The sequence below is a fragment of the Gadus chalcogrammus genome, chromosome 2 (assembly GCF_026213295.1).
Source record: "Gadus chalcogrammus isolate NIFS_2021 chromosome 2, NIFS_Gcha_1.0, whole genome shotgun sequence".
In the NCBI taxonomy this organism is placed as follows: domain Eukaryota; kingdom Metazoa; phylum Chordata; class Actinopteri; order Gadiformes; family Gadidae; genus Gadus; species Gadus chalcogrammus.
In genome coordinates, this window is record NC_079413.1 from 18,588,796 (window position 1) to 18,615,529 (window position 26,734).

The 26,734-nt window shown below is 53.8% G+C and overlaps 2 protein-coding genes across 2 annotated transcripts in view; both read right to left on the reverse strand.

Moving 5' to 3' along the window:
- Positions 1-1,915: 1,915 nt before the first annotated feature.
- On the reverse strand, positions 1,916-23,842 carry wizb (WIZ zinc finger b). Its single transcript, XM_056606364.1, has 19 exons — positions 23,638-23,842; positions 23,030-23,189; positions 22,495-22,708; positions 21,048-21,123; positions 20,556-20,713; positions 19,604-20,073; positions 18,661-19,561; positions 18,526-18,615; positions 17,655-18,101; positions 16,654-17,118; positions 14,539-14,637; positions 13,433-13,945; positions 12,492-12,893; positions 11,363-11,896; positions 9,530-10,090; positions 7,280-7,548; positions 4,279-4,696; positions 3,733-3,895; positions 1,916-2,753 (listed from the first exon to the last, which is right to left on the reverse strand). The coding sequence occupies exons 2-19, from the start codon at positions 23,111-23,113 to the stop codon at positions 1,916-1,918; spliced, it is 6,702 nt and encodes a 2,233-aa protein (XP_056462339.1). The 5' UTR covers positions 23,114-23,189; positions 23,638-23,842.
- Positions 23,843-24,452: 610 nt separating this feature from the next.
- LOC130397130 (N-acetylmuramoyl-L-alanine amidase-like) overlaps positions 24,453-26,734 on the reverse strand; it is a 5,275-nt gene continuing 2,993 nt past the window's right edge. The window contains exons 4-6 of the mRNA XM_056604828.1: positions 25,617-25,827; positions 24,968-25,262; positions 24,453-24,598 (exon numbers count right to left, since the gene is read on the reverse strand). Of these exons, the coding sequence (XP_056460803.1) occupies positions 24,581-24,598; positions 24,968-25,262; positions 25,617-25,827 (524 nt within the window). The 3' untranslated portion in view covers positions 24,453-24,580. The remainder of the gene's footprint in view (positions 24,599-24,967; positions 25,263-25,616; positions 25,828-26,734) is intronic.

Below are 26,734 nucleotides of genomic sequence, written 5' to 3' on the forward strand. Positions count from 1 at the left end.
GAAATAAATAAATAAAAGAATTTTGATTACAAGGAAAGAGGCAGGACAAAGAAATGGCGTTACTTGGTATGGAAAATATAAAAAAGTGAAACTGCGAGTTAAAAAGAGCTTGTGCGCCATCGGCACAACAGAGCCTCTGGTGGCCGCCACAGCAAAGTGCGAGTAGAAACGCCACAAAACATTAGAAACGGCACGAGAATTGGGGCCAAAAGTTAGATCTTTGATTGTTTACAAATGTGTGCATATAAATATATTCATCGATTAGGTGCTTCAGCTACATTCAGGCAACAGAGTAATTTAGGGACTTAGTTGATGTCCACCCGTCAAAAAGTGAGCAAAGGTTTGTTTCCCTTTTAAGGTGTGCTTTCAATTCCTGCTACCTAAACCAATCAGAATTCAGCTTCGTCTGCTGCGCCCTGGTAAATTAGGGACAATGGGTTAAGTGCTCAGTATTTGATTCATGTTTCTAAACCGTTTTTATGTGTTTAAAGTCCCTACCTCGAGACTTACATTGTTAAAGGTTATAAAAGTGTCACTTAATCTCAGTCAAATGCTCTCTTGGTGAAATCACAAAGGCTAAAGCTACTAGTGCTTCTAGAGGGGCGGAGAATCGGGTCACCAGTGGTAAAGTGCGTCAGGGTGGCATCGGGGTGCGACTATACCCTCTCTTCTGATCGATATTCCCATCATGCATCGCTCCAACTCAGATCCTGGACCTTAAAGGGGACCTATTATGATTTTTCAACTTTTATGACCTATTAACGTTGTTATAATGATTGATAGTCATGTGTAACCATACTAAAGTGTCAAATAATGACGTACATGCATTTCGACGTATTCCCTGGTGACAGTCTGGGGTGGCTGTGCAGAGCGCTAAACACTCGGGACAACGTTTGCGATTCACTTGTTCACATTTCCGGGAAATCATCTACGTAGAGGCACTCCTGCCGCCCCCCCATATGCCTGGTCAAATCTGCCCGCGCGCGCGCTTCAAGGAAGGTAACCAATCACAACGGAGTTGGGTTGGCAGGAGGGGGGCGAGGGGGCGGAGAAGGACGAAACCGAGCGTTGACAGAGAATGCTGAAAGCGCCCAGATGAGAGGAAGAGTTTCCTGAAAATCTACATAGTTTTTTGTGTATGGTTAAACATGACTATCAATCATTATAACGTTTATAGGTCATAAAAGTCGAAAAGCATAATAGGTCCCCTTGAACTGCACTTCTTACGCATTTCCCTACATCATCAACTTAACCATCTCTAAGCTAAACTTCAACTAAACCATCTCTAACCTAGTACCTAAATTAACCATCGCTAACCTAAACTTTAACTTAACCAACTCTAACCAAGTACCTCAACTAATCATCTCTAACCTAACCCCTAAACTAAACATACCTAAACTAACCATCTCTAGCCTAACACCCTAAATTAGCAATCTCTAACCTAACACCTAAACCAAACCCTTGCTAACGATACCATTGATACCCCTGATACCTCTACAAACCGTTTGCAATGCATAATGGGAGTAAGCACCAGTAGAGTAAGGTGTACCTGTCAGGAGGAGGTTGTAGGATGGTCACTGTGCGGTGAGTCCTCGTTCACCTCTGCTCAGAGGGTCCATACCCAGTCAGACATTCAGGACGACCCAACGCAAACCGGCCAGTCCGAGACGGGACGGTCGCACCATGGTAACGCACGACCGGCCCGAGATCATCGGAGTTACCCCCCTGGCAACGGGCCGTAGTAACAGTCAAGGGACGCAGCGAAGCGAAGGTGCTTGGGGGGTCTGAGAGGCTAGAGCGGGGGGGGGGGGGGCGGTCCTCAGAACATCTCAGTGAAGGCCAAATAAAAGAAGCAGATGAAGAAGGCGGAGTAAAGGCAAGCTTGTGGAACGACCAGGAGGGGGCGTGTCTACACCTATGGGGCGGGGCCTGGGGCAGGGGCGGGGGCGGAGTCCGTCATGGGCTGCTCCTCTGGGAACTCCGGCCCCTGAGGGCCGGGGACGGTGGGGACCCCCTGGGCCGGGGGTCTCTGTGAGGGGGGGTCGGAGGGGGGAGCTACGGCGGCGGCAGTGGAAGAGGTAGAAACACAAGCGGGGGGGCCCCCGTCCGGAATGGGCCCCTCCTCTGGAGAAGACCCCTCCTCATCCTGGGCTGGGGCCCCGGCCGACAGACCCTCAGCCTGGGCGCTGTGGGGGGCCGCCGGAGGGCTTGGGGGTGGAGGAGCCCTTGGTACAGCAGGGTGGGTGGACCGGGGCCCCCCAGGGGGAGCAGAGTTTGTGGAGGCAGGAGGCTGTGTAGGAGGGTCAGTGGCCCCTCTGTGTGTGGGAGGGTCTGTAGAGCCAGGGGCCCGGAGTGTAGCGGGTTGGGGGGAGGAGAGGCCGCTGGGGGGAGCAGGGCCGTTTGACGTTGGTCCCTTGGGGGTCTTAGTGTCTGAAGAGGCGGAGCCCCGGGGCGTGGGTGGGTCCGTGGAGGCGGGGCCCCTGGGAGGGGTCGGGTCAGTGGAGGCGGGGCCCCGGGGTGTTGCCAGGTCAGTGGAGGCGGGGCCCTTGGGCGTGGTCGGGTCAGTGGAGACGGGGCCTCTGGGTGTGGGCGGGTCGGTGGAAGCGGGGCCCCGGGGCGTTGGAGGGTCGGTGGAGGCAGGGCCCCGGGGCCCATCAGGCTTGCTGTAGTTCATCTTGATGATGTGCTGCTGGAGGTGCCTGATCCAGTCCTCCTGGATGGACAGGGGCCCCTGAAACTCCACCTCGCAGAACCTGGGGGCCACAACAAACACAGCAGAGCCAGTGAGAAATGAAAAGGATTTTCCATACCTTCTCCGTCGACCTAGAGATCCCTCCTGTCCTCTCGGATTTAAGCCCCGTCCAAACGGAGCCGATTTTTTGGTGGAACCGCCAACAAACACAAGTGCGTTTCGGTCGACGGAGCCGGCGAATCCGTTTTAAATCTATCCAAACCTATGCGGTTTTGCCTTAGGATTCGTGTGGGTGCCTGAAACACAAACGATGACGTCATCGCCCACCCCTCGACCCTCTAGCCAATGACCTCTCAGAACTCACAACAACAAAGATGGCGGACTACATGCTTGTGATGATTCTGCAGCAGATAATGTCCCTTGTTGGGTTGCTAGGGCATTATTTAATGAGAATCCGCGACCAAAATGAGCGAAAAATGATTACGGACGGACAAATACACCAAATATGTATAGATCAATCTTCGTAGAAGAGCTGTTCGTGTTACTGGTTCTTCTCGAAATGTATGTTTGTAAACAACGAGCAGCCTTTATGCGCATGCTCGCCTCTTCTTCTTCTTTTTTTCCTGGATTTCTGTAGCAGAAACAGCGCCCTTCATGGGCCTGGAATGTGTACTACAGCGTTTCTACAGATCGATGCGATTTCGCAATGACATATGTAACTGGTATATGATGTTCCTGAACCGCATAAAACGAAACCGGATAGTTTTCGCCCGTTTTGGCTACATGTGGACGGGGTTGGCATTTCAACTGTAGCCACGAGGTCTGATGCGGAGGCCAATTGACGGACTTCTCTGTGTATTACTTCAACGGTCTTACAGCCTTGCAGACATGTCCACTTCACCCGTAGTGTGAACCACACTCTCCCACCATGACCAATCAAAAACTCTCCACGATGGTCACTCCCCCTCACCTTTGTTTCCTTTGAATTAACTACGATGTGAAATGTAAGCTTACTCCCAGTACAGAGTGGAGTCACTCACCGACACTTGAGGGTGTAGAGCGCCCCCACCAGTTTGACCAGGGGGTAGCTTGGGGGGTGGGGCACCAGGGAGGGGATGGTCCCGGAGCGGGGGGGCCTGGGGGCGCTCTCCCTCTCCGCCCCCTCGGGGAGGGACGGGTGCTTCAGGGGCCGCCGCTCAAAACCTGGGGAGGAAACCAACGAAGAGATGAACAGGATGTGTGTGTGTGTGTGGGGGGGAGGGGGCATAGAACACAGTGATCAATCAGAAGGTTGTGACTGAGTTTGGGTGATGCTACGCTAATGTAGCAGTAGTCCTTCACTGCACTGTTGTTTTACACAACTTAACGAGTTTCGTCTAGTTTCCAGACGCATTTCAGCATTTTGCATCGACACGCGCTGCGTGTGGGGTGGCGTGTGTGTGTGTTGTGTGGCTGCGTGTTTATGTGTGTGTGTGTGTGTGTGTGTGTGTGTGTGTGTGTGTGTGTGTGTGTGTGTGTGTGTGTGTGTGTGTGTGTGTGTGTTTATGTGTGTGCGTGTGCGTGTGCGTGTGTGTGTGTGTACGTACCTCTGGGCAGGCGCACGTTGAGCTCGCTGCGGGCCACCTGGGCGTGCAGCGGCAGGCTGGGTCCCTGGCGGGAGGGGCTGCGGCCCCCGGGCCCCGCCTTGGGCGTGGCGTGGAGCGGTGGGGACAGGAATTCGCTGCGGTCGGAGCGCGGCAGACGGGGCGGGGCCAAGGAGGACCAGGGGGAGGAGCCGGAGGAGGTGGAGGAGGAGGAGGGCTTCAGGGCGGGGATGGAGATCAGGTGGTCCGACGACGGGGACAGAGGGGAGACGTTCTTCTGCCAGGAGGAGGAACAGACCAGCGTTAAGGAAGAGAACCAGGGAGACACCAGCTCACAGAGAACCACTGAAACCAGGCTGGTGAGGAGCTTCTGTATCACCTCCCTATTGGGACAATCATTTCCAAATGTAAAACTTGGAGATTTATATTAGCTTAAATGAATGAGGATTGATTATATGTTAACCAATCCAGTGAGCCGCACTCTTGTTATGGTACCTACCTAAGCAGCAGCAGGCCATGTGGCCAATACTTAAACTATGCCTTTAATACCAAGAACAGACCATGACCAAAAGACAAAATCAACACGACAAAATTCTTGGTTCTATGACCATCCTAACTGTAGCGACTAAAATTGTTGTATCTCTTTCTTCTCTTTCTTCTAACAAATGTACTAATTGGAAGTCGTTTTGGATAAAAGCGTCTGCTAAAACCCTAAACGTGAATTTAAAATGTAAATGTACACACAAACTATATTAACGTATCAATGCTGATAAATAGCAGCAATACATAAACTGGCTCCAATATTCAAGCTTGGCGGAGATGTGTCCTTTGTACACCAGTCTGTCCTTCACTCACACCGGTGGTCTACAGAGCCTGCACTGTAGTAGAACTGCAGGTATTCAGCCCCTGAGGTTGTTTCAAGGTAACGTTTTCGGTATGTGTGTCACATCACAGCCCAGCGAGACAAGTGCTGCCGACGCGACCGCGCCTCTGAGTAATTCAGATGAAAAACAAAGCATTTCACCGCATCGACACGCCATCGTTTATCTGGAGATGAAACGTTCACTGTCAGACATACCACAGTTACTATGGCAACCATCGAGCCAATTGCAGGGTTGTCTTGATGTCCCTGGCTGCGGTAATATTCCAAAGGTGTAACAATCTACACTGAGGGTCTGTAGCGCGGCGGGTTGAGGAGAAAAAGTGCGTCGGTGGCAGGTCTGTGTCACAGGCTCGGAGACAGTGGAGTCACGGATGCATGATGGCGTGAAACCTGATCTACTGACCAGGGTGGCCGAGACCCTCACAGACGCCTCCTTTAATGCTGCCCCCTGCATCTTTATCCCCCTATTGACGCATTGAAGTCCGACGCAGTGAACAATGATGGTCGTTTTATATACAATCTTTATAAATAACCCTTAGTTAATCCATTCAAATGTAAGTAAGCCCCCTTTATTAGCTCAAATTAGATACAAGATAATCATTTGGGGCTCAGAATTCTCGAAAGGAGGGGGGAGTTTGTTATAGAAATATTAATCATAACTTTAATATAAAATGATATACAAATGATATAAACCCTGTTTATATCATTACTAGTCAATTGAAAAGGCATTCTCCTTTGACCTAGAGATGTCTCCCATCCTCTCTCTTATGGAAATATGTTAAGGTAGTTTGCATTTGCATTTCCACTGTAGTCTGGTGCTGAGGCCAATCGACTGACTGACAGTAGATTTGCAGCCGGGCCAACTGTCTTGCAGCCGGGCAGACGTGTCTAAACTCTCCAGGATGGTCACAACCCTGACCTTTGTTTCCTTTCTTGCTACTGGCCAACATGTGAACGTTTCCATATAAGAACTTAATGTTCAGGTGTTCCAATGCATTTTGAAATGTTGCCCTGCACTCAGAATGATCACATTTCCAAAAACACAACCACTGTCAAAAACACAACCACTGTCTGCACTGCGCACTGAGCGTGCACAGTGCATGTAAACGCAGAATAAAACTTCTGGATTTGTTGGTTTGTGGGCACTACTTGAGAAAGGACCTGTCTTGGGCAGTTCCTAAGTGGCTCCTTGTGTTGGACAGACTAAGGCACTGCGATGGGAGAGGGTAAACACTCGGTGGCATTTGGAATATAATGGATGTCAAAGACTCTTCACCTGCCCAATTCAAATCACGCCTACACACACACACACACACACACACACACACACACACACACACACACACACACACACACACACACACACACACACACACACACACACACACACACACACACACACACACACACACACACACACACACACACGATTAACAACAAAAATATGTGAGGAGAAGGAATGTGCATCGACTTGTCCACCCAGATCTGAGCTCCTCTGTCATCAGACTCTAGATTACTCAGGATATTAATCCAAAATCTGATTGTGAGATTAGACTCAACCACGTCTCCCCCTCCCTCAGCACTGGCTTACTCCTTAACTACCCAACTATCTCACCTAACTAGCTATACTGTAGCTAACCAATGCCCTTCAGGCCGGAGGTTGACCTGCTAAGTTTAAAGAGGTAACTTTACAAACCAATTTAACTACCTGTCTAAAACTAGCCCACTGTAACTCATGTGGTGCCCTGCTGTACCTTTCTAAAGGGAGGGGTGAGGTACCTCCTGGAGGCTGGAGGTGGTACCCTACTGTACCTAACTAAAGGGAGGGGGAGGTACCTCCTGGAGGCTGGAGGTGGTGCCCTACTGTACCTTTCTAAAGGGAGGGGGAGGTACCTCCTGGAGGCTGGAGGTGGTACCCTACTGTACCTATCTAAAGGGAGGGGGAGGTACCTCCTGGAGGCTGGAGGTGGTGCCCTGCTGTACCTTTCTAAAGGGAGGGTGAGGTACCTCCTGGAGGCTGGAGGTGGTGCCCTACTGTACCTATCTAAAGGGAGGGGGAGGTACCTCCTGGAGGCTGGAGGTGGTGCCCTACTGTACCTTTCTAAAGGGAGGGGGAGGTACCTCCTGGAGGCTGGAGGCTGTGCCCTGCTGTACCTTTCTAAAGGGAGGGGGAGGTACCTTCTTCAGGCTGGAGCGGTTGACCTGCATGTAGCTGCGGTGCATCTCCAGGACCTTCTGCGGCCGCGTGCGCATCCAGGCACTGAGCGTCTCGATGGGCGAGCCGTTCACGCACCACTCCGTCACGCCAAACTGACGCAGGTGGGCCCGGGCGTGGCTGGCCAGCGCCTTCCGGTTCTCAAAGTAGAACCCGCACAGCTCGCAGCTGGCGTCTGACCGGGGACCGGGTGAGAAAGGGGGAGAATACAATATAAATAAATTATTATTCCTGAGAATTAAACATAATGTTGGGGAACCGGTTACAAACTGTGATATATAGTTTAACAATGTCAACAACATAGATATACAGTATGTATCTACATACATGCACAGGAATGCTTCATTTTTATGGAAATGATTGCTGATGATTGCTGACGAGTGTTAGGAATTATTCCTGACCAAAGCAGAGAAACAAAACCCTGACTTGTTTTAATGTCGTTCTGAAAAACAGCTTGTAGAACACCTGAAATGTTTTGCGTATTTATATCGCTTGTAAATTAGTAACAAGGAATTTATGTTTTGCATTCCTGAAACGCAAGTGTGTGTGTGTTTGTTAGAGGTGGCTCGGTCGCGAACGAATCAGTTCGAATGAACGAATCTTTAAGACGAACGGTTCCTCTCTCTCGTTCGTCTTTGTTCGTTCACAGACTCGACTCCTCCCAGACCCACTAGTCGCAGACTTGCTGACTCGCTGACAGTTCTATCACCCACTGTGAACACACAGTTTGTCAACTCACTGTGTGAGTGGTGAAGAGGGACCGACTAAGAGACGTCACGACTCACGAGAGCCAGCAAATTGTATGCTGTTCTAGGACTGAGTCTAGGACGCTCGTGTTGAATTTTAGCCAATGAGAGACAGAAATCAACCGATTTCTTGGGAAAAAAAACAAATGGGCTTAGTGAGCGAGCGTACGATAATACAATTAAATATCAGTGAAATGTTAAATGCATGTTTTCTTTGTATTGTATGTGTCATGCCAAATTAATAAATATAAAATATAAATATATTTGAATGTCTCGTCAATCTGTCTCGTTCTTTCATGGTTCGTTCTGCCGCACGAGACCCGTACACACATTCCAGGGCTTGTCGTATCCTTTTGATATCACGCTCTCTCTTAGGTCCTGATATATAGTGGAATTGCGTCATTGTCCCAGCCTTTATACCACAGATACTCTATGGTCTATAGCAGGGGTGCCCAACCAGTCGATCGTGGTCTACCAGTAGACCGCCGACAGATCCCAAGTCAACCTCGAGGGGTGAAGAAGAAGAAAAAAAAAAAAAAAAACATTTTTTTATTTTTTTTTTAATAAAGTAGAATTTGCGCGGGACATATACGTATGCGCGGTAGCGCATGCGCTGTTAACAGCAGTTGAAAGCCGTCAACTGAAGTCCGTAGGTTCACGATACAACCCCCCCCCCCCCCCCCCCCTTGAAGGTAGGTTTGTAATATTGACACTAGGCCGGTAGATCTCGGGAGGTTGGCTACTTGAAAATTAGATCTTGGGTCAAAAAAGGTTGGGCACCCCTGGTCTATAGCATCTAACCGCATTGTCTGATTAAAGTTTAATTCATTTTTCACAACCTACCAGCTCTCGTTGTGAAGACTAGTCACGGCGTCATTCGTTTCAATGGGAATCGCAACTGTCTATAATTTCAACATAAAGTTTACATATTTGTAATTTGTAATTCGTCCCAGCCTTCATACTACAGATACTCTAGGGTCTATAGCAGATAACTGCGTGGTCTGAATACAGTTTAATTCATTTTTCACAACCTAATTTTGGCAGCTATTTTAGATTTAGTCTTGGGCTGCACAGGGTTCTGTTTATGAGAGCCTAAAACACCCGGGACCCCCACCATAATTGCTAAATCAAGTCTATTATCTTGCTGATATGTTAAACATCCGATAATCAACTACACTCCCCATCCCGCCGCTGTGTTTGGTTAAAGTTGTAATGTTGACGTTTGAGAATGAGAAGGAGGGAGGAGCTGAGTCTGAGAACCGTGCATTCCATGATTCGATTCACCGCTACCGGAAACTCGACTGAACGAACGAACGAACGATTCATCTTGGCGAACTGACCGACGCAAACTGAATCATGGAAACGAATCAATCAATCCACCACTAGTGTGTGTGTGTGTGTGTGTGTTACCCTGGGGTGAGGCTCCGTGTTTGTCGGGGGACCCCTTCCTCTTGAAGAGGAAGCCGGGCGGCAGGGCGGCGAGGGCCTTGGGCAGTAGTGGGGGCGCCTGCCCGGCCAGCCCCGGCTCCTCCAGCGGGGCCCTGCTGCCCAGGGGGGGCCCCTGGAGGCCCTTCCCCCCCGGGGCCAGCCCCCCCACCGCCGCACTCTGCTTCTGGAGCCGGGAGTGCAGCAGGCTCAGCGGCGACTTCCGGAACTTGGTGAGCTGGAAGCCGGGGCCCCCGGGCCCCTCGGAACTGCCGGGCCCCCCGGGGGGGTCCCCCCAGACGGGGCTGGCCGCACCCCGCCTCCCCGCCTCCTTCTTCACCCCCCGGACGGGGGGCAGGGCGTCCCCCCTCTTGGTCATGACCTCCCGCAGCGTGTCGATGGGCGAGCCGTTCACCGACCACTCCGTGATGCCCATCTGCCGCAGGTGGGAGCGGGCGTGGCTCGACAGGCCCTTGCGGTTCTCGAAGAACTCGCCGCAGAACTCGCACTGGATCTCCCGCGGGGGCTCCGTCTCGTGGGACACCACTGGGGGGAGGGGGGAGGTGGAGGTTAACATGACACCAGGGTTCAGGACATCAACCTGCAGCCGATGAGCCCCCTTCAGCAGGAGGACCCCCCCCTGACGACCCCCCCCTGACCCCTGACCTGGAGGTCATCTAAAACACAACAACCATGGCGACCCGACGTTACGTATTTTTGTGTGATACTGCACGTAGAGAAAGGCAGGAGCCGTTGACAAAAGTATACAAAATATTTAAGCTGTTTAACGCAAGTAGAGTTTCTGATGAGGCTACTTCGCCTACAGCTCTTCTAACGGTGAGTAGGCTAGGAAAGGAGGTTTGTGTGTGTGCACAGTCAGTCAGCACCCGCCAATGTTGTGTGTATATGTGCGCGCAGTCAATCAGCACCCGCCGTGGTGTGTGTGCGTGTGTTTGTGTGTGTGCAGTCCGAATGCAACCGCCGTGGTGTGTGTGTGTGTTGTGTTTTGTTGTGTTGTGTGAATTGTTTTAAGAGTGGTTGGCTGCTTTTTTAGGTACGTTCTACTGCCTTCTCTCCAGCTTAAGGCCTTTCTACACTGCCAAGCTGGTTCGGTCAGGCTTGGCACGCCCGGCGATTTCACCGTCTTATCTCAAGTTTCCTGGGTAAAACCGAGGGGGTAATATCCCCCGTAAGTCGCGGCGCGGGCTTTCTTGGTTCACTGGAGTAGGCAGGGTTGCCTACTCTGGATCTATGCTCTGGATCTAGGGTCTGACTCAACCAGGTTAAGAGGCAGCAGGTTCTACGCTCTAGATCTAGGCTCAGTAGACTCACCCAGGTTAAGGGGTAGCAGGTTCCACGCTGTAGGTCTAGGCTCAGTAGACTCACCCAGGTTGAGGGGCAGCAGGTTCTACACTCTAGATCTAGGCTCAGTAGACTCACCCAGGTTGAGGGGCAGCAGGTTCTACGCTCTAGATCTAGGCTCAGTAGACTCACCCAGGTTGAGGGGCAGCAGGTTCTACGCTCTAGATCTAGGCTCAGTAGACTCACCCAGGTTGAGAGGCAGCAGGTTCTACGCTCTAGATCTAGGCTCAGTAGACTCACCCAGGTTGAGGGGCAGCAGGTTCTACGCTCTAGATCTAGGCTCAGTAGACTCACCCAGGTTAAGGGGCAGCAGGTTCTACGCTCTAGATCTAGGCTCAGTAGACTCACCCAGGTTAAGGGGCAGCAGGTTCTACGCTCTAGATCTAGGCTCAGTAGACTCACCCAGGTTAAGGGGCAGCAGGTTCTACGCTCTAGATCTAGGCTCAGTAGACTCACCCAGGTTAAGGGGCAGCATGTTGTCGCTGCTGTTCCAGCTGCAGTTGAGCGGTTCGGCAGGAAGCCCCCCGGACGCGCCCACGGCCCCGGGCATGGTGACCTCCAGCGGCTCCGGCTCCGGCTTGGGCTTCAGGACCACGCCCTCGGAGGAGGAGAGGGGCGGGGCCGAGGGGGGCGTGGCCCGGGAGGTCCGGCACCCGGCGGGGGGGTGGGGGCTGGAGGGCCGGGCGAAGGCGAAGGGAAGACGGCCCAGCAGGGGGGCGGAGGCAGGCGGCGAGGAGGAGGCCGCCGCCAGCGGGGAGCGGGGGGGGCCGGGAGAGGACGGGGGCGGGGTCTTGCGGGGTTTGAGGGGCAGTGCACAGGGGAGCCCCCGCTTGGCGATGACCTCCCGCAGCGTGTCGATGGGCGAGCCGTTCACCGACCACTCCGTGATGCCCATCTGCCGCAGGTGGGAGCGGGCGTGGCTCGACAGGCCCTTACGGTTCTCGAAGAACTCGCCGCAGAACTCGCAGCCGATCTCCTTTGGAGGTTCATCTGGAGGAAGACGACAGGAACGGGGTGAGTAGGGGGGGTACCCCTCTGAGACCCCAACACCAGGGTGACCCCTCAATGAAGACAAGGATGGGGTCGAGTATGGGGGGGTACCCCTCAAGTAAAACACCAAACCAAGGTTACTAATTGAGATTGATCAATTAACAGGAACTACAATATTGCCTTAAAACAGAGATTAAGACTGAACGAAAATCTCTTTAAATACAATTCAATGAGGAAGAGAGAGGAGGAGGAAGAGTGAGGAGGAGGAAGAGTGAGGTGGTGAGACTGGACCTACTGTGAGGAGGAGTGAGGAGGAGAAAGAGTGAGGTGGAGGAAGAGTGAGGAGGAGGAAGAGTGAGGAGGCGCTGGACCTACTGTGAGGAGGAGTGAGGAGGAGGAAGAGTGAGGAGGAGGAAGAGTGAGGAGGTGAGACTGGGCCTTCTGTGAGGAAGAGTGAGGAGGAGGAAGAGTGAGGAGGTGGACCTACTAGTAGGAAGACTGAGGCGGAGGAAGAGTGAGGATGTCTGGACCTACTGTGAGGAAGAGCAAGGAGGAGGAAGAGTGAGGAAGAGGAAGAGTGAGGAGGGGGACCTACTGTGAGGAAGAGTGAGCAGCTCCCCGCTGCTGAGCCGGAACACCTGGATGGAGGACTTGGGCCGCTTGGCGGGGGGTCCCAGCAAGGAGGACATGGAGGTAGCTTTGGAGGAGGGGGACCCCCCCGCCCCCTTGAAGAGGAGCGAGGAGGCGAGGAGTGGCCGCTTGGAGGCGGGGCCCTGGGGGCCGGGGGGCGTGGCCTGCAGGACGCTGGCCTTGTGCTTGAAGTCGTCGGTGTGGATGAGCTGGTTGAGCAGCGTGATGGGGGAGCCCTTGGACTCCGAGTACTCCACCCCGAAGTGCCGCAGGTGGGCCCGGGCGTGGCTGGACAGCCCCTTCCGGGTCTCGAACCAAGCACCACACAGGTGGCAGATGATGTCCTTGCTGGGGTCTCCCTCCAGGGCTGCAGGGGGGGAGAGAGATGGCGTCAGTGCAGTCGGAACGGAGGGGAGAGGCACTGTGGACGTCTGGACAGACTGCCACAGTATTCATTTTGCATTTTTATGCTTTATTATAGAGCGGAAAAGAGAGGAAGAGGAGGAGCCACGGGACGCGCCCACTTCACAGTACTCTACTAAGAAACTCCTCCCACTACCAGAGAAAGAAACTCCATCATTTCTTGCATTCTAATGTTTGAATATTATTTCTCCAATAGATAGCATACACATGTCAAGACCTTTTTAATGTTTCTTTAACCAGAAAAAAGATTCAGCCTCCACTAAGTATGCAATAATGTGATAATGTTAGGTACGTTTTATGTATATTACCTCTGACCCAAGAATCTGAGAGGCTCCACGTATTCATCACGTGTAGGGGTCCCCACACTTACTGAGGTTACACAGGTCCATCAGGTCTAGGGGAGCGGGGGGTCCCCAACACTTACTGAGGTAACACACAGTAGGTTCATCAGGTCTAGGGGTCTGGGGGGACCCCAACACTTACTGAGGTTGAGCGGGGCGTCCGACTCCTGGGGGGCCCAGAAGGGCTTGGTGGAGGGGACGGTTCCGGCCAGAGAGAGGTGAGAGGTCACAGCCTTGACCCCGCTGCCCTTGTGGTCGGGGGAGCGCAGCGGGGAGGAGACGGGGAGCAGCGAGGAGACAGGCGCCTTCCGGACCACCGAGGAGAGGAGCCGCGGGGGGTAGGCCCCCGGGGGCCCCATGAGCACCGAGGTCAGCGACGACGACGGGGACGGGGACGGTGCCATTTTGGCCAGGATGGAGAGTGGGAGGGGCTTCTCCTCGAAGTCCATGTCGTCCTCGAGGTCGGGGTCCCGGCCCGGGGCGGCGGGGTCCGGGGGCCCCAGGCGCTCCTGGATGACCCGGTACAGCAGGTTGATGGGGGCCCCGCTGCCCTCCGACACGCCCAGCTGCCGCAGGTGGGAGCGGGCGTGGCTGGAGAGACCCCGCCGCGTCTCGAACCGCAGACTGCACACACGGCACGTCAGGTCTGGAGCGGCTAAAGGGAGAGGAGGGGGGGAGGAGGAGGTGGAGGAGGAGGTGGAGGAGGTGGAGGAGAGGGAGGAGGAGGAGGGAGGAGGAGGAGGGAATGGAGGAGGAGGAGGAGGAGGAGGAGGAGGAGGAGGAGGAGGAGGAGGAGGAGGAGGAGGAGGAGGAGGAGGAGGAGGAGGAGGAGGAGGGAATGGAGGAGGAGGAGGAGGAGGAGGGGATGGAGGAGGAGCAGAAGGAGGAGGAGAGACAGATGTGAGCTAGAGCCAACATCTGGACCAACCTTGCTCTTCTCTTAAGGCTGTGTTTCACCAGCAGGTGTGGTTCCAGTACACACAGGTCGGTCCCTCAGCTCACACACGTCACAAAGCCCTGCAGTGTTCTGTCTCCTCTCGGGCTCGGGTCTAAAACCACCCAATCGGCAAGCAGGAAAATATTCTCCAAATATATCAATACTATCAGGTTATTACACGGTACTTAGAATTATATAGCCTACATGTCTGTCAGGACCCCCTCCTGCTGTAAAACACTCCAGACAGATTCTCCACAGTTATTAATAGCATCACTAGACCCCCCCCCCCCCCCCTCCTCCTCTCCACTCACCCTTGTCGTCTGCCTCCTCTGGAGCGCTGGAGACCACCGCGTCCGACCCGGGGATCCGAAACAATGTCTCGTCGTCCGCCTCTAGTCCCCCCGCATGACCTGCAATGTTCCCCATCGTTAACGTTACACGGAGCGGCAAACTAGCGGAACGACGCCGGGCAGCAGAGCGGCAGCGACTCCCGTCAAAACGTTAGCGCAGGTTAAAAACATTTTAGATTAAAAAAGGTCCACGTAATTTAAATGATACGACAGATCATTCATAGTTTGCTCTATTATTACTCTTACTGTGTGTTAAATAACGTTAATACTGAAATAAATAATAATAACAATCTAAACGGATGGTTAATTAATTGCGATCTAGTTAATAAAACAACCCAGAAAATCAAATCCCGAACCAAGTGGGTCTCAGCTGCCTGGCTCGGTGGTTCAGGCAGAGAGAGACGAGTCTAGAACCAACATGGCAGGGGAGGCGCGCCGCCGCCGCGTTCCTGGGACTAAAGTGCCATTTTCTGCGACAAATCGCTAAATCAAAAGAGACGCGCAGACAGACAATGATGCCGCGTCTGCGCGGCGCTGACGCGATGTGAAGAGGCGGGTGCGCGCGGCAACTCGGAGCTCCCGTCTCCTCATAACTCTCTTAAAAACACCAAACCCGCTCCTTCACCAGGCGCATAGAGGCACATAGAGGCGCACCACCACACCGGCGGGTTTCGAACCAAAACCAGCGAACTACAGTTGAGTTTGCATCCATTGCGCCAGATATTTATTTCGCAACCCGATACTTCCAAGTAAAGTAACACTTCTAGGCAGCCTATACTCCACTCCGGACAGTGATCGTAACATTAGATCTGCTCCCAGACACGGTGATTTATGATTTAAGAGGCACTACATTACCAGGTCGAAGCCCTCTCTAGTGACCGCTCAACACATTCCGCTCCTCGATCACAATCAGAGTAAAATGGCGAGGAGTGGGGAACTGAAGGTAATTCTTTAAGAGATCCTGCAGCACTGAACACAGGACGCTGCGTGGGTCCGATGAGAGTCGGACGTCTTCTCACTATTTAAACAATAACACTGCTACAATAAAGAGATCGACGCGTTATTACGCACGCACAATGGTAACACAAGACAATGACAATGGCTCGCTTTGTGCATGACATGCGCTACCTGTGCAGCCACACTGGTATAAATAAATAAATAAATATATATATTTAAATATATATTATATGCAGCGCAAGATTGATCTCCAGACTTTATTAATGTTGTGTCTCTCTGCCAATGAGCAGACTACGCTGCGAGACGTTAAAGCGCGATGCGCGCGGCATCGACGCGGCAACAAAGTGATAAAACGGGGCACGCGGTGCACGCGAATCCTCTGTCGGTACTCACCGGTCAGACGCTGCAGTGCATCGGACTCCCGACCGCTAAAGCCAGACCGTTCCTCCGCTATTGTTTGGGTCTGCGGGGAGGTGGAAGCAGCCATTTTGCCCCCATAAGCAGTGCTGAGCTAAGGCGTAACCAATCGAGTCAAAGCAGAGGTTGGGATAAAGGCACCGCGTGCCACATCCACGGGAATCACACACACACACACACACACACACACACACACACACACACACACACACACACACACACACACACACACACACACACACACACACACACACACACACACACACACACACACACACACGCAAACACACACACACACACACACACACACACACACACACACACACACACACACACACACACACACACACACACAAACACACACACAGAGCCAATCCATCTCCTGCTGCCAAGTGACTTTAAAGGAAATAAATAAAATATGGGTCACGTTTGAGGGGGTGTGATTCTGTCTGGCCAGCGTCTAGACACACACATCTCTCTGCTTCTCCCAGACTCCCAGTCCACCACAAGTTCACCCAGCGGCCAACCCAGGCCAACTAGTACGAAAGCCACCAGTACAACCAGTACGAAAGCCACCACCACACCTCCACCACCAGCAGGCTCTCCAATCAGCCTCAGAAGCCTCCTACAAACAGTACGACAGCCACCAGTACAACCGCTATAACCAGCAGACTCTCTCCACTCGGCCCCAGTAGCTCCTACCTCCTGGTTCTCCCTCCTCCTCCTCCTCCTCCTCTCGGCTCCAGGCCGGGGGCAGTACTCTGAACTTGTTCCTCGCGACCTTGGCTCCTGCTACTCCTCCTCCACCTCCACCCGACTCCTCCTCCAACTTCACCCTCTTCCCCCGTCCCTGTTCTTCCTCCTCCTCCTCTTCCTCCTCTTCATCCTCCTCCTCGTCGTCTTCGTCGTCCTCGTCGTCTCCGCAGGGGTCCAGGGGTCCGGGAGAGGGGGGGCTGCGGGGCGGGGCGGTGGGGATGACCAGGTCGGGCCGGGAGGAGAACATCTCCCTGAGGATGCTGATGGGCGAGACCGTCACGTCCCAGTTCAGGATGCCGAAGTCCCTGAGGTGGGCGCGTGCGTGGCTGGACAGCCCCGCCCGCGTGTCGAAGCCCGCGCCGCAGAACTCGCAGCGCATCACGCTGAACGTGTCCGGGTCGAAGTTAGCCACTGGGGGGAGAGGGGGAGGGGCAGAGGGTGACCTTTGACCTCAGAGGGCTGTTGACTCATCCATATGTGGCCTGTAGGTTCGTTTGAGACGGTAACCGTGGTTAAGGGCTCTAATAATAACTGGTTAAGGGCTCTACTCATAACTGGTCAAGGGCTCTACTATAACTAACTGTGGTTAAGATAATGATTGTTGCGTTTGTACTAGTGTATAAAGTTGTAATAGTGTATGGAACTGTTATCGTAGATGTTTGAGCCTCAGTCTCGTGACAAGTTGTTTCCCGTACAGGTGACCCCTCAGAACACAGTAACCTTCCTATCCTGGGAGTTCCTGTTGTTATGTGTTCTGTTAACATTACTTCAACATTCTCTTCTTCAAGTCGTATCAACACTCTGTTAGTGAGTATGAACCCAGCGACAGTGTTGCGTTGATAAAGTGCGTAAAACCTCAGCTTTCTTACCTCTCATCAGATTAAAGAGCAGGTCTGACCTAAAGTAACATCAGGCCTCACAGCAGGGCGAGGGAGAGGAGCACTGACCTTTCTTCCTCTTCTTCTGGTAGGAGAACTTCTTCTCGATGGCGTTGACCTCCTCCGCGGAGATGAAGTGTCTCACGTTGTAGCTGACGCCCACGCGGTTCAGGTGCCCCCTCACGTGATTGGCCAGCCCGATGCCGTTGTGGAAGCGGTCGGGGCAGTAGGGGCACCTCCTCTCCACGCTCCGGGGGCGGCCCGTCTCCTCGTCCACCTCCTCCTCCTCTTCCTCCAAGATGGCCTCCGACAGGAAGCGCTGCATCTGCTCCTCGTCGATGTCCTCCTCCTCCTCCTCGCTGTCCTCCTCAGCGGGTGCCAGTAGGCGGTTCCTCCTCCGTAAGAAGGAGAGCCGGCCGTTCTGCTCTGCTCCCTCCTCTTCCTCCTCTTCCTCCTCCTTCACGGTCTTCTCCAGAGGAGGTGACGCGGCAGAACTTTGGGTTAAACCCGAGGCATCTAGGAGAAATACAGCGTTAACCTCAGCGCATAATTGTGATATTTTGGCCAAATTGTGATATCTAACCTCGCTCTACTCTCCTAACCCTGCTGATTCACTGTGCCTCATTGGCCATATCCGAATCCAATCAGAGGGCTTTTTACATTCCATAATCACTGTCGTTCTAAGTCTAAATAAACGCTATATAGAAGACAAACCTAAAAATTGGACTCTGGCAATAATGCTATGAGGCCAACGACAAACAAGAAGGATCCACAGACAGCTCTCATCTCCTATGCTCCTCAGAGCAAGGTGTCTGCTGAGGTTTGGTCAGGAGCCACTTCCTGCTCATTATCAGATGCTCTCTCATATTAAACCACCACAAGTGTTTGGTCATTGATGGTCTTTGTTGTGGTATGGTAGGATTATTTTAGTCCGTGTTACCTTGTGTGAAAGCGGGCCTTGTGTGAGACTTCAACCTCCCAGAAGACTTCTGTTCCGCCACAGCCCGGAGCTCTCCTCCTACTCCTCCTCCCTCCTCCTCCTCCTCCTCCTCCTCCTCCTCCGTCCCCCCGGGACGCCTCCTGCCCTCTGATCTCGGCCCGGCCCGTGTCCCTTCGATCCAGACCCGTTCTCGCCGGTTGGTTCTCCGGTTCCCAATACACTTGAACACCAGCTCCTTGGTCGGCCCCGGGTCGAACCTGGACCGGTCCAGGATGGGCCTCGAGGTCTGGGTCACCTCAGGCGGGAGATGGAGGTGCTGCGTGGAAGACGAGGTGGCCCCCGACTGGGCGGCGGGGGGGCTCGGGCCGGGGGGGTCCGTGTCGGGGGAGTACGGGGCGCGCTGGGACTTGCGGCGGGCGGGCGGTTTGGTGCGGTTGTGCGTCTTGGCGTGGTTGGCCATGGCCTGCGAGGTCTTGGTGCTGAAGTTACACGTGGGGCAGATGAAGCGCCGGCCCTTGGTGGGGGCCGCCCGGGCGCGGGCCGGGGTCCGGACCGGACCGGGTTTAGGCCCGGGGGTCGAGGGGTCGGTAACGGCTCCTGGAACCAGAGACAACGTTGGAGGGTTGACCGCTACGTCCAGGTCTACATCTTTGACCGGACCCGTGGCCGGGTGGGACTCTGCGGAGAGGTCCAGACCCACGGGGATCCCCCCCTCCTCCACCCTCTGCACCTCCTCTAGTCTCTCCGCCCCGGTGGCCCCCAGCTTCTGGATCTCCTCCAGGATGCGGGCCCTGGACTCCTGGTGCCTCCGGCGGTGCTCCAGGAGGTCCGAGGGGCTGGGCAGCATCCAGCCGCACTCGGCACAGTGGAGGGGGGCCGCCCTGTCCGGCCGCTCCCCCCGGCCCCCCGGCGGCGGGCCCTGGACGTGCTCCGACATGTGCTCCTGCAGATGGACCTGCTTCTGGAAGTAGATGCTACATTCAACGCAGGTGAAGATGTCTCGACTCGGACCGCCGTCCTCCTCGTGGTGGCCGCCTCCTCCTCCTCCTCCTCCTCCTCCTCCTCCTCCTCCTTCTGCCTCCTCCTCCTCCTCCGGTTCCTCTCCTCCAATGTTCTCCTCCCCTCCCTTCAGCATCTCCTCTCCCTCCTTCTCCCCGGCACTCCTCCCCTCGTCGCCAACAGCGTTCGCCCCCTGGGGGGTCGCGGTCCTCCTCCCGGGGCCCGCCGCCCCTCCCGGCGGGGGTCCGGCCAGGCCGGAGAAGGGTCTCAGCAGGGCCTTCCTCCTCCTGCGGCGCTGGGTGAAGGAGCACTGGGCCCAGGCCGCCGGAGGGGGGCTCTCGGCGTCAGAGTCCCCGGGGAAGGAGTACACGTCTGGGGACGCTTCTTTGGCTTGGCCCCCGGGCGCTTTGTGCTTCACCTGGCTGTGGACCCCCCCCTCCTCGCCAGGCCTCTCCCCCCCCTCCTCGCTCTGGGTTTGGCAGCGGCCCTTTGGTTTCACTCTGGTTGGCTCTGGGGGGTCTGGCACCTTCCAGACACCGCCCCCCACTCCTGGGGAGGGAGGGGAGACCTTTGAGGTTAATCCCATGCTTTAAGTATTACACGATAGATGGATACAAAGATTGTAAATGGTCTGCATTTATACCGTGTTCTTCTAACCAGTGTCCACTCAAAGCGCTTTACAATGTAGCCTCACATTCACTAAATTAGGCCCACTTTCGCACCCCGACGGCGGTGTCAGCCATGCAGGGCGACAGCCAGCTCGTCAGGAGCAGTCAGGGTGAGGTGCCGTGCTCAGGGCCACCTCGACACTCACTACGAGGAGCTCGGGATCAAACTAGCAACCTTCCGGTTACTAGCCAACCCGCTCTTCCTCCTGGGCCACATTTTATCCCCCCCCAAAGATATGACCTGTGGTCAGACATGGTGATTTTTAGTTTTGTATATCAGGTTTGGTGCGCTTGAGGTCAAGGGTTAAGGGTTGGTTGGGATCAATCCCTCATGGGACTAAAGACAGTGTGTGTAGTGATTACGTTGTGTCCCGGGTGGCTGCCCCGGCGGGGACATATTTGGCTCCTGGGTCCTGGTGCCCCTCGGGTTACTGTCAGACGTGTCTATGGGACCCTCTCTGTCCCTCTCTACTGGTAAGTGCTGCGTGTGTGCAGGGGTTTGGTCATGCTGCCCATCCGGCCTGGTGGGAAACAAACCACAACATTCACAATACACTCTGTATATACAAGACTGCTGGAGCGTTGATAGACATATGATATGGCATATGATATTTGTACATAATTTAAGTAGAAATGTGTAATAACTATATTATATATATAAATTATATCCTGTAGTATTCTATTATATTTTAACCTATATATTACATTATATAGTATTCTGTTCTATTATATATTCTATAGTATTATATTATATTCTATCCTATTGTATTATATTCTATAGTATTCTATCCTATAGTATTCTCTTATATTCTATCCTATATGTTTATCTCTCATCTCCCTCCTGCGTTGCTGTACCTGAGCCCAGAGGAGGTGTGTCCTGGACTGTGATTGGCCAGGCCGTGGGGGTTAGCAAAGTGCTGAAGTTCCTCCTCTGAGACACACACGCACACACACACACACACACACACACACACACACACACACACACACACACACACACACACACACACACACACACACACACACACACACACACACACACACACACACACACACACACACACACAGAGTAAGTGGCCAGCAGACAGTAAACATCATGATGTTAGCAAGCTGACAGCTGATTAAGAGAGAGCATCAGACTGCAGACTCTGGCACAACATCCAACGCTGTTTTTCCCATTAGCACTTCTGACCAACCGTACCGCGCTGGTTTGCGTTTCATCTACCAGTTGAGCCATGCCGTACCACGCCGTTTCGCGGCTGAGATGGAGCTTCAATGGGGGAGACAGAGCGACCCCCCCGCCTTCCAGCCGTCTGCGCTGACCACAGCCCTGGATGCCGCTCGGAGAGAGAAGTTGTCTCTCAACCTGAATATATAGACCCATAAACCGTGTTCTGGTGTATGAGACGCATCGCCATGCGACCCGGACATGGCTGGAGTCCTCAACAGCTGGACTCATTATACCGTTCGCTCCTGTTACGATATCAGGCTCATTAAAAAGAGTAATGAAGGTTTAATAGAAGCAAACCGCAGTGATGCTAGTTTGACGGTATGCTCTTGCAAAACCAAACAGCTCGGTAAAATAGGACAGATTTCTTTCAGATTAGTCCTGGTCTAACGACTGGACAGGACTAATCTGACATAAACCGGCTTTCAATGAGCGTTTGAGATTAGGAGGCAGACAGGGGTTATGAACGTCGAGCTCATCAGCGTGGTTCATTGTGTGTGTCGCGTCTGAAACAACCCAAATATATTCAATCTTTAAACTAACTAATCCGACATCGGGGTAGGCTATGATGTCAAACTAAATGGGCGGTAAAAGTGTGAGTGTTGTTGTGTAGTCGACTCAAGCCAAACCATCAGCTGAAGACAAGCCTTCAAGCGGGAAGCTGGTTGGGATGGAAACGCGAATCCCAGCCACTTGGTCTGCTGGACCAAACCGAACTGAACCGAGCACAACCGGAACGAGCCAGTTTAGTACAGTTAGAAAACGCCATGAATGATGTGGACTCTGCAACAGTTAAAAGCGGCAGACAAAAATTTTCTAATATGTCGCCCTGCTTTAAATAAAGAGGCTACAGTACAAACACATGAAGGCTTAGGAACTAATACAAAATAAATGAATAGAGGATTAATAAATATAATCATATGCAAGTTCAGTGTTTCACTGCGTGTCTGTAACTGTGCAGTGTCTGTTACACTGTAGTTTCTGTATTTATAATGAATTAACTCTGTAAGTCATCAGGTAAAAAGGTTTAAAGCCAGGAGGTCCCGGGGTCCCGGTGTCTCAGCAGCTACTCACCGTCTACCGTCTCCTTCTCTGAGTCTGAGTCCCAGGTGAGGGAGGGGGGGATGGACCTCCTGGGGGACCCCCCTCTCCCCTGGTCTCTCCCCAGGTCTCTCCCCGGGTGGTCTCTCCCCTGGTCTGCTTCTCCCACCTCCTCTCCCGCCGTCCCCGGCCACGGTGAGCTGCTGTTACACATCCTCTCCTCTCCAGCGCTGAACGATCCAGAAACCTGGCACGCGGACATTTCTTGCTTATTATTATGTATTTTGATTGAAGCACGTTTAGTGCAACATATTTTTGTGACGTCACCAAGTGGACGGGCCCCAATTTCGCAACAAATTACAGACAGGCGCTACTCAAACAACACCAATCACGGCCTGACCCCACGTCACATCACTTCTTCAGTCTCCTCTCCCTCTTTTATCTCTATCTTTGATAAGAAAAACTACATAACAGGACATTAACGAGCCAACCCGGTTCTGGAAGCCTTCTCCTCCCGCTACCTGCCCCCAACACACCGCTTCTCAGACCGTGTCCCTGCTGCTCCTACCTCTGCGGTGCGGCTGGAGCCGGTGTGGTCGCCCGGGGGGCCACAGCTGTTCCCTGGGGCGACTCGGGGGCCCTCTGGCTCCATGGTCCCCGGAGGACCGTGCTGAGTCCCTCTGCCCGGCGGCTGGCCTACATCCTGTAGCGTCCTGTACGCCAGGTAACTGGGACAGACAAACACGGAGATGGGTGGGCTGTGCATCTGTGCGATAGTTCGGTAAAAACAATTCCCGACATGAGACTTCTGAAACGTTCTTTAAGTGTCAAGAAATCCTATCTCCAGGATTTAATTTGGCAGAATTCGGGGCGACTCGTCTGCTCTGCAGGTTAACTTTCGCACAATATGACCAGTAGCCAATCTCCATGATAACACGGCAGGTCAGGCGGCTCCACGACCACCAGAGGCCACGTCCTCTACGCTTCAGAACCACCGGGAGAACCCCGGTAGACATCCGGGGGTCCCGCGGGCTACAGCCGCGGTCCGCACCGCCTTTGGAGGAGGACGTGCCGGATGGATAGCGATCGAATCCGGCCCGTCGACTATTACAAAGTGCGACTGTACTCACATCGGCGTCACAGCGGAATGTGCAGAAGGTGTAGTGAGGTACTCACGGAAGACGGCCCGGTTTGCAGGATCAAAGCTCTGTGTTCATGCACCGTCGGTCATATCTGGATCAGGCTTTAGATAGCGCCTCCTAAGCGGTTTCTGTGCACGGCGTTTCGGATGTCATCTCCGGGTAAGTTGGTGTTCGGTTGGAGGAGGACGCCGGAGCCAGGCTGGACTCCAGGCTGGACTCCATGTTATCCGGGTGGGCCAAAGCTGAGCTGCGCTGCGTGCGTAACGTCAGGGCGGGCGGGGGTGGGGGGGAGTCTGCAGAGAGCCTCCCTCAGAAGGGGGGAGTCCGCAGAGAGCCTCCCCCAAGAGGGGGGAGTCAGCAGAGAACCTTCCCCAGGACGGGGCAGTCTGCAGACTCCCCAAAGGCCAAGTTGAAGTCCCATTGTTCAGGTGGAAATTTGTTCTAGGGGGCTGTGCTTTATTCGCTGGATCTGATAGTGCACTGTTTGTTCGTGGAGAAATGGTGTGTGAATATGAACCTGGTTTAAACGAATGTGCCTCATGATGTCTCAGTGGGGGCATGGCACACATTGGTTATGTTTGGATGATCTTTAGAGGTGAACTATGCTGAACTTATGAATCAGGACTTATACAGGATACACCGAATGCTCATCAATATGCAACCTAGTGTTTGGTTTGTAATAATTTTGTTTTTGAATAACATCTATGTCTTTATATTGATATCGGTTTATCTTATGGGTTTTATGTGTGCAGCAGTTTCACCAGAATGGAGTTTATATTGTGACGTTAATGTGAAATAGAAACAGTTTGGCGCACCCTAGCGGCAAACAATATATTTTAAATATCGCTTCAGATTTGAACCCCTATTTGCATTTTATACAACATTTTTAATAAAATAAAATCGAGTTCCAGCACAATTTTGTATTTTATTTTTGGTTTATCCATCTTCTGTGGCCTCAGTGATTTTCTGCAGATGTGTTACACTCTGGTGACGTTCTGTGAAAAACAAACACAGTGACTTTAGTCTGTATCATCCAGCTGTAATAACAGTACATTTTACATTTAGGGCATTTAGTAGACGCTTTTATCCAAAGCAACTTACAATAATTACATTTGTCAGATGACAGAAAAATAACAATATATCTGTCGGTACAGTAAGGATGTTCATAGAACCAAGTGCCAAGCAAGCACTAACCATCACTAGGTTAACCCATTCCCCGTATACAACAGAGAGAGCTAGGATAAGACACTACACAATGCTAAGTACTATTTTTAAGTGCCAGAACGTACAACATACAATAAGTGCGTACATTAAGTGCCAGGACGTACAACAGTAACAGAACAGGACGGTAGCAGCCCTCTCACCCCAAAGTGCTCCCAGCCGCTGATCTCCCGGTACAGGGCGTCTCCGGGGCAGGAGGTGTTGACCAGCTGCCGGTGGCCGTGCACCGTGTAGTTGGCCACCAGGGCGGCGGTGGCCACGGCGCAGCCTGCAAGCCGGTCCCTCACCAGTGCCAGGGCGCCGTCGACGGGCAGGGCGGAAGAGTAGTCCCCGATGAAGGCCACGCCGTAGCCCACGGCGTTGTGGCCCAGTGTGTGTGCGCCCTGCCACTTCCAGCCCCGCCCCTCGTACAGCGAGCCGTCGGAGCCCGCCACGAAGCTGAAGGGGGGGGGGGGCGGGGGGGGGGACAGAGGAGACTATATGATCCCACATTAGAAACACAACAGACTCAGGAAACCCAGGGTGAGAGAAGGCCAACGCCTTCTTCACATGTAGCCGGCGGCCCCCTACTCCTCCACCCTACTCCCCCCCCACTCCTTCCCCCTCCTCCACCTACCTGTACCAATCCCTCCCCCCCCTCGTCCCTCGTCCCACCTGTACCCCCCGCCCCTACCCCCCCCTCCAACCTGTATCCGATGTCCCCCCCCCCCCCCCCGTATCCGATGTCGTCGTCCCCACCTGCATCCGATGTCCCCCCCCCGATGTCGTTGTCCGTACCCCCCCTCCCCCCACCTGTATCCGATGTCGTCCCAGCCCCGGACGTCCTGGTGGAAGCGCTGCATGGCCCTCATGTCCTCGGCGCAGTGCTGAAAGGAGAGGCAGGGCGCCGCGGGGGTGGAGGTGTGGTGCACGTACAGGAAGCCCAGCGGGGGGGCCAGCAGGGTGGGGGTCCCGCGGTACGGCGCCGCCTGCCACATGCAGCGCGGCACGATGGGGGGGCAGTCTGGGGAGGAGACCCCCCAGGGGGGAGAAGAGATTAGTGGGTCCTCTGAACTCCTCCATCTTTCTTTATGGAACGACGCCCCCCCACTCCTCCCCCATCCTCCCCCTCTGTAGCCGACGCCCCCCTACTCCTCCCCCATCCTCCCCCTCTGTAGCCGACGCCCCCCCACTCCTCCCCCATCCTCCCCCTCTGTAGCCGACGCCCCCCTACTCCTTCCCCTCTGTAGCCGACGCCCCCCTACTCCTCCCCCTCTGTAGCCGACGCCCCCCTACTCCTTCCCCTCTGTAGCCGACGCCCCCCTACTCCTTCCCCTCTGTAGCCGACGCCCCCCTACTCCTTCCCCTCTGTAGCCGACGCCCCCCTACTCCTCCCCCATCCTCCCCCTCTGTAGCCGACGCCCCCCTACTCCTCCCCCATCCTCCCCCTCTGTAGCCGACGCCCCCCTACTCCTCCCCCTTCCTTCCCCTCTGAAGCCGACGCACCCCTACTCCGATGTGGCACCAGGTGCATTGATAAGATTGTCACCATCTCTGTGGCGTTGAGAACATGTTCCTCCCTTCTAGACATTCTCGTCTAGAACCTATCTGAGCTCCTCCCCCTGAGCTCTCATTCCTATGCTGCTCTGTTCTCTCTCCAGGTGATTCTCTTTTCGTGTGCAGCCATTCTCTGCAAATGCTCCTATTTCATATGGCCTGCCCTGCACCATTCTCCTCACTGGTTCTAACTTCTGCTCCACCAAACGTTTCCCTTTGCAAGAACAAGAATCAAACATCCTCTTTTTCTATAACGTACCGAGCATCACATTACTAGAACCTATCTGAGCTCCTCCCCCTGAGCTCTCATTCCTATGCTGCTCTGTTCTCTCTCCAGGTGATTCTCTTTTCGTGTGCAGCCATTCTCTGCAAAT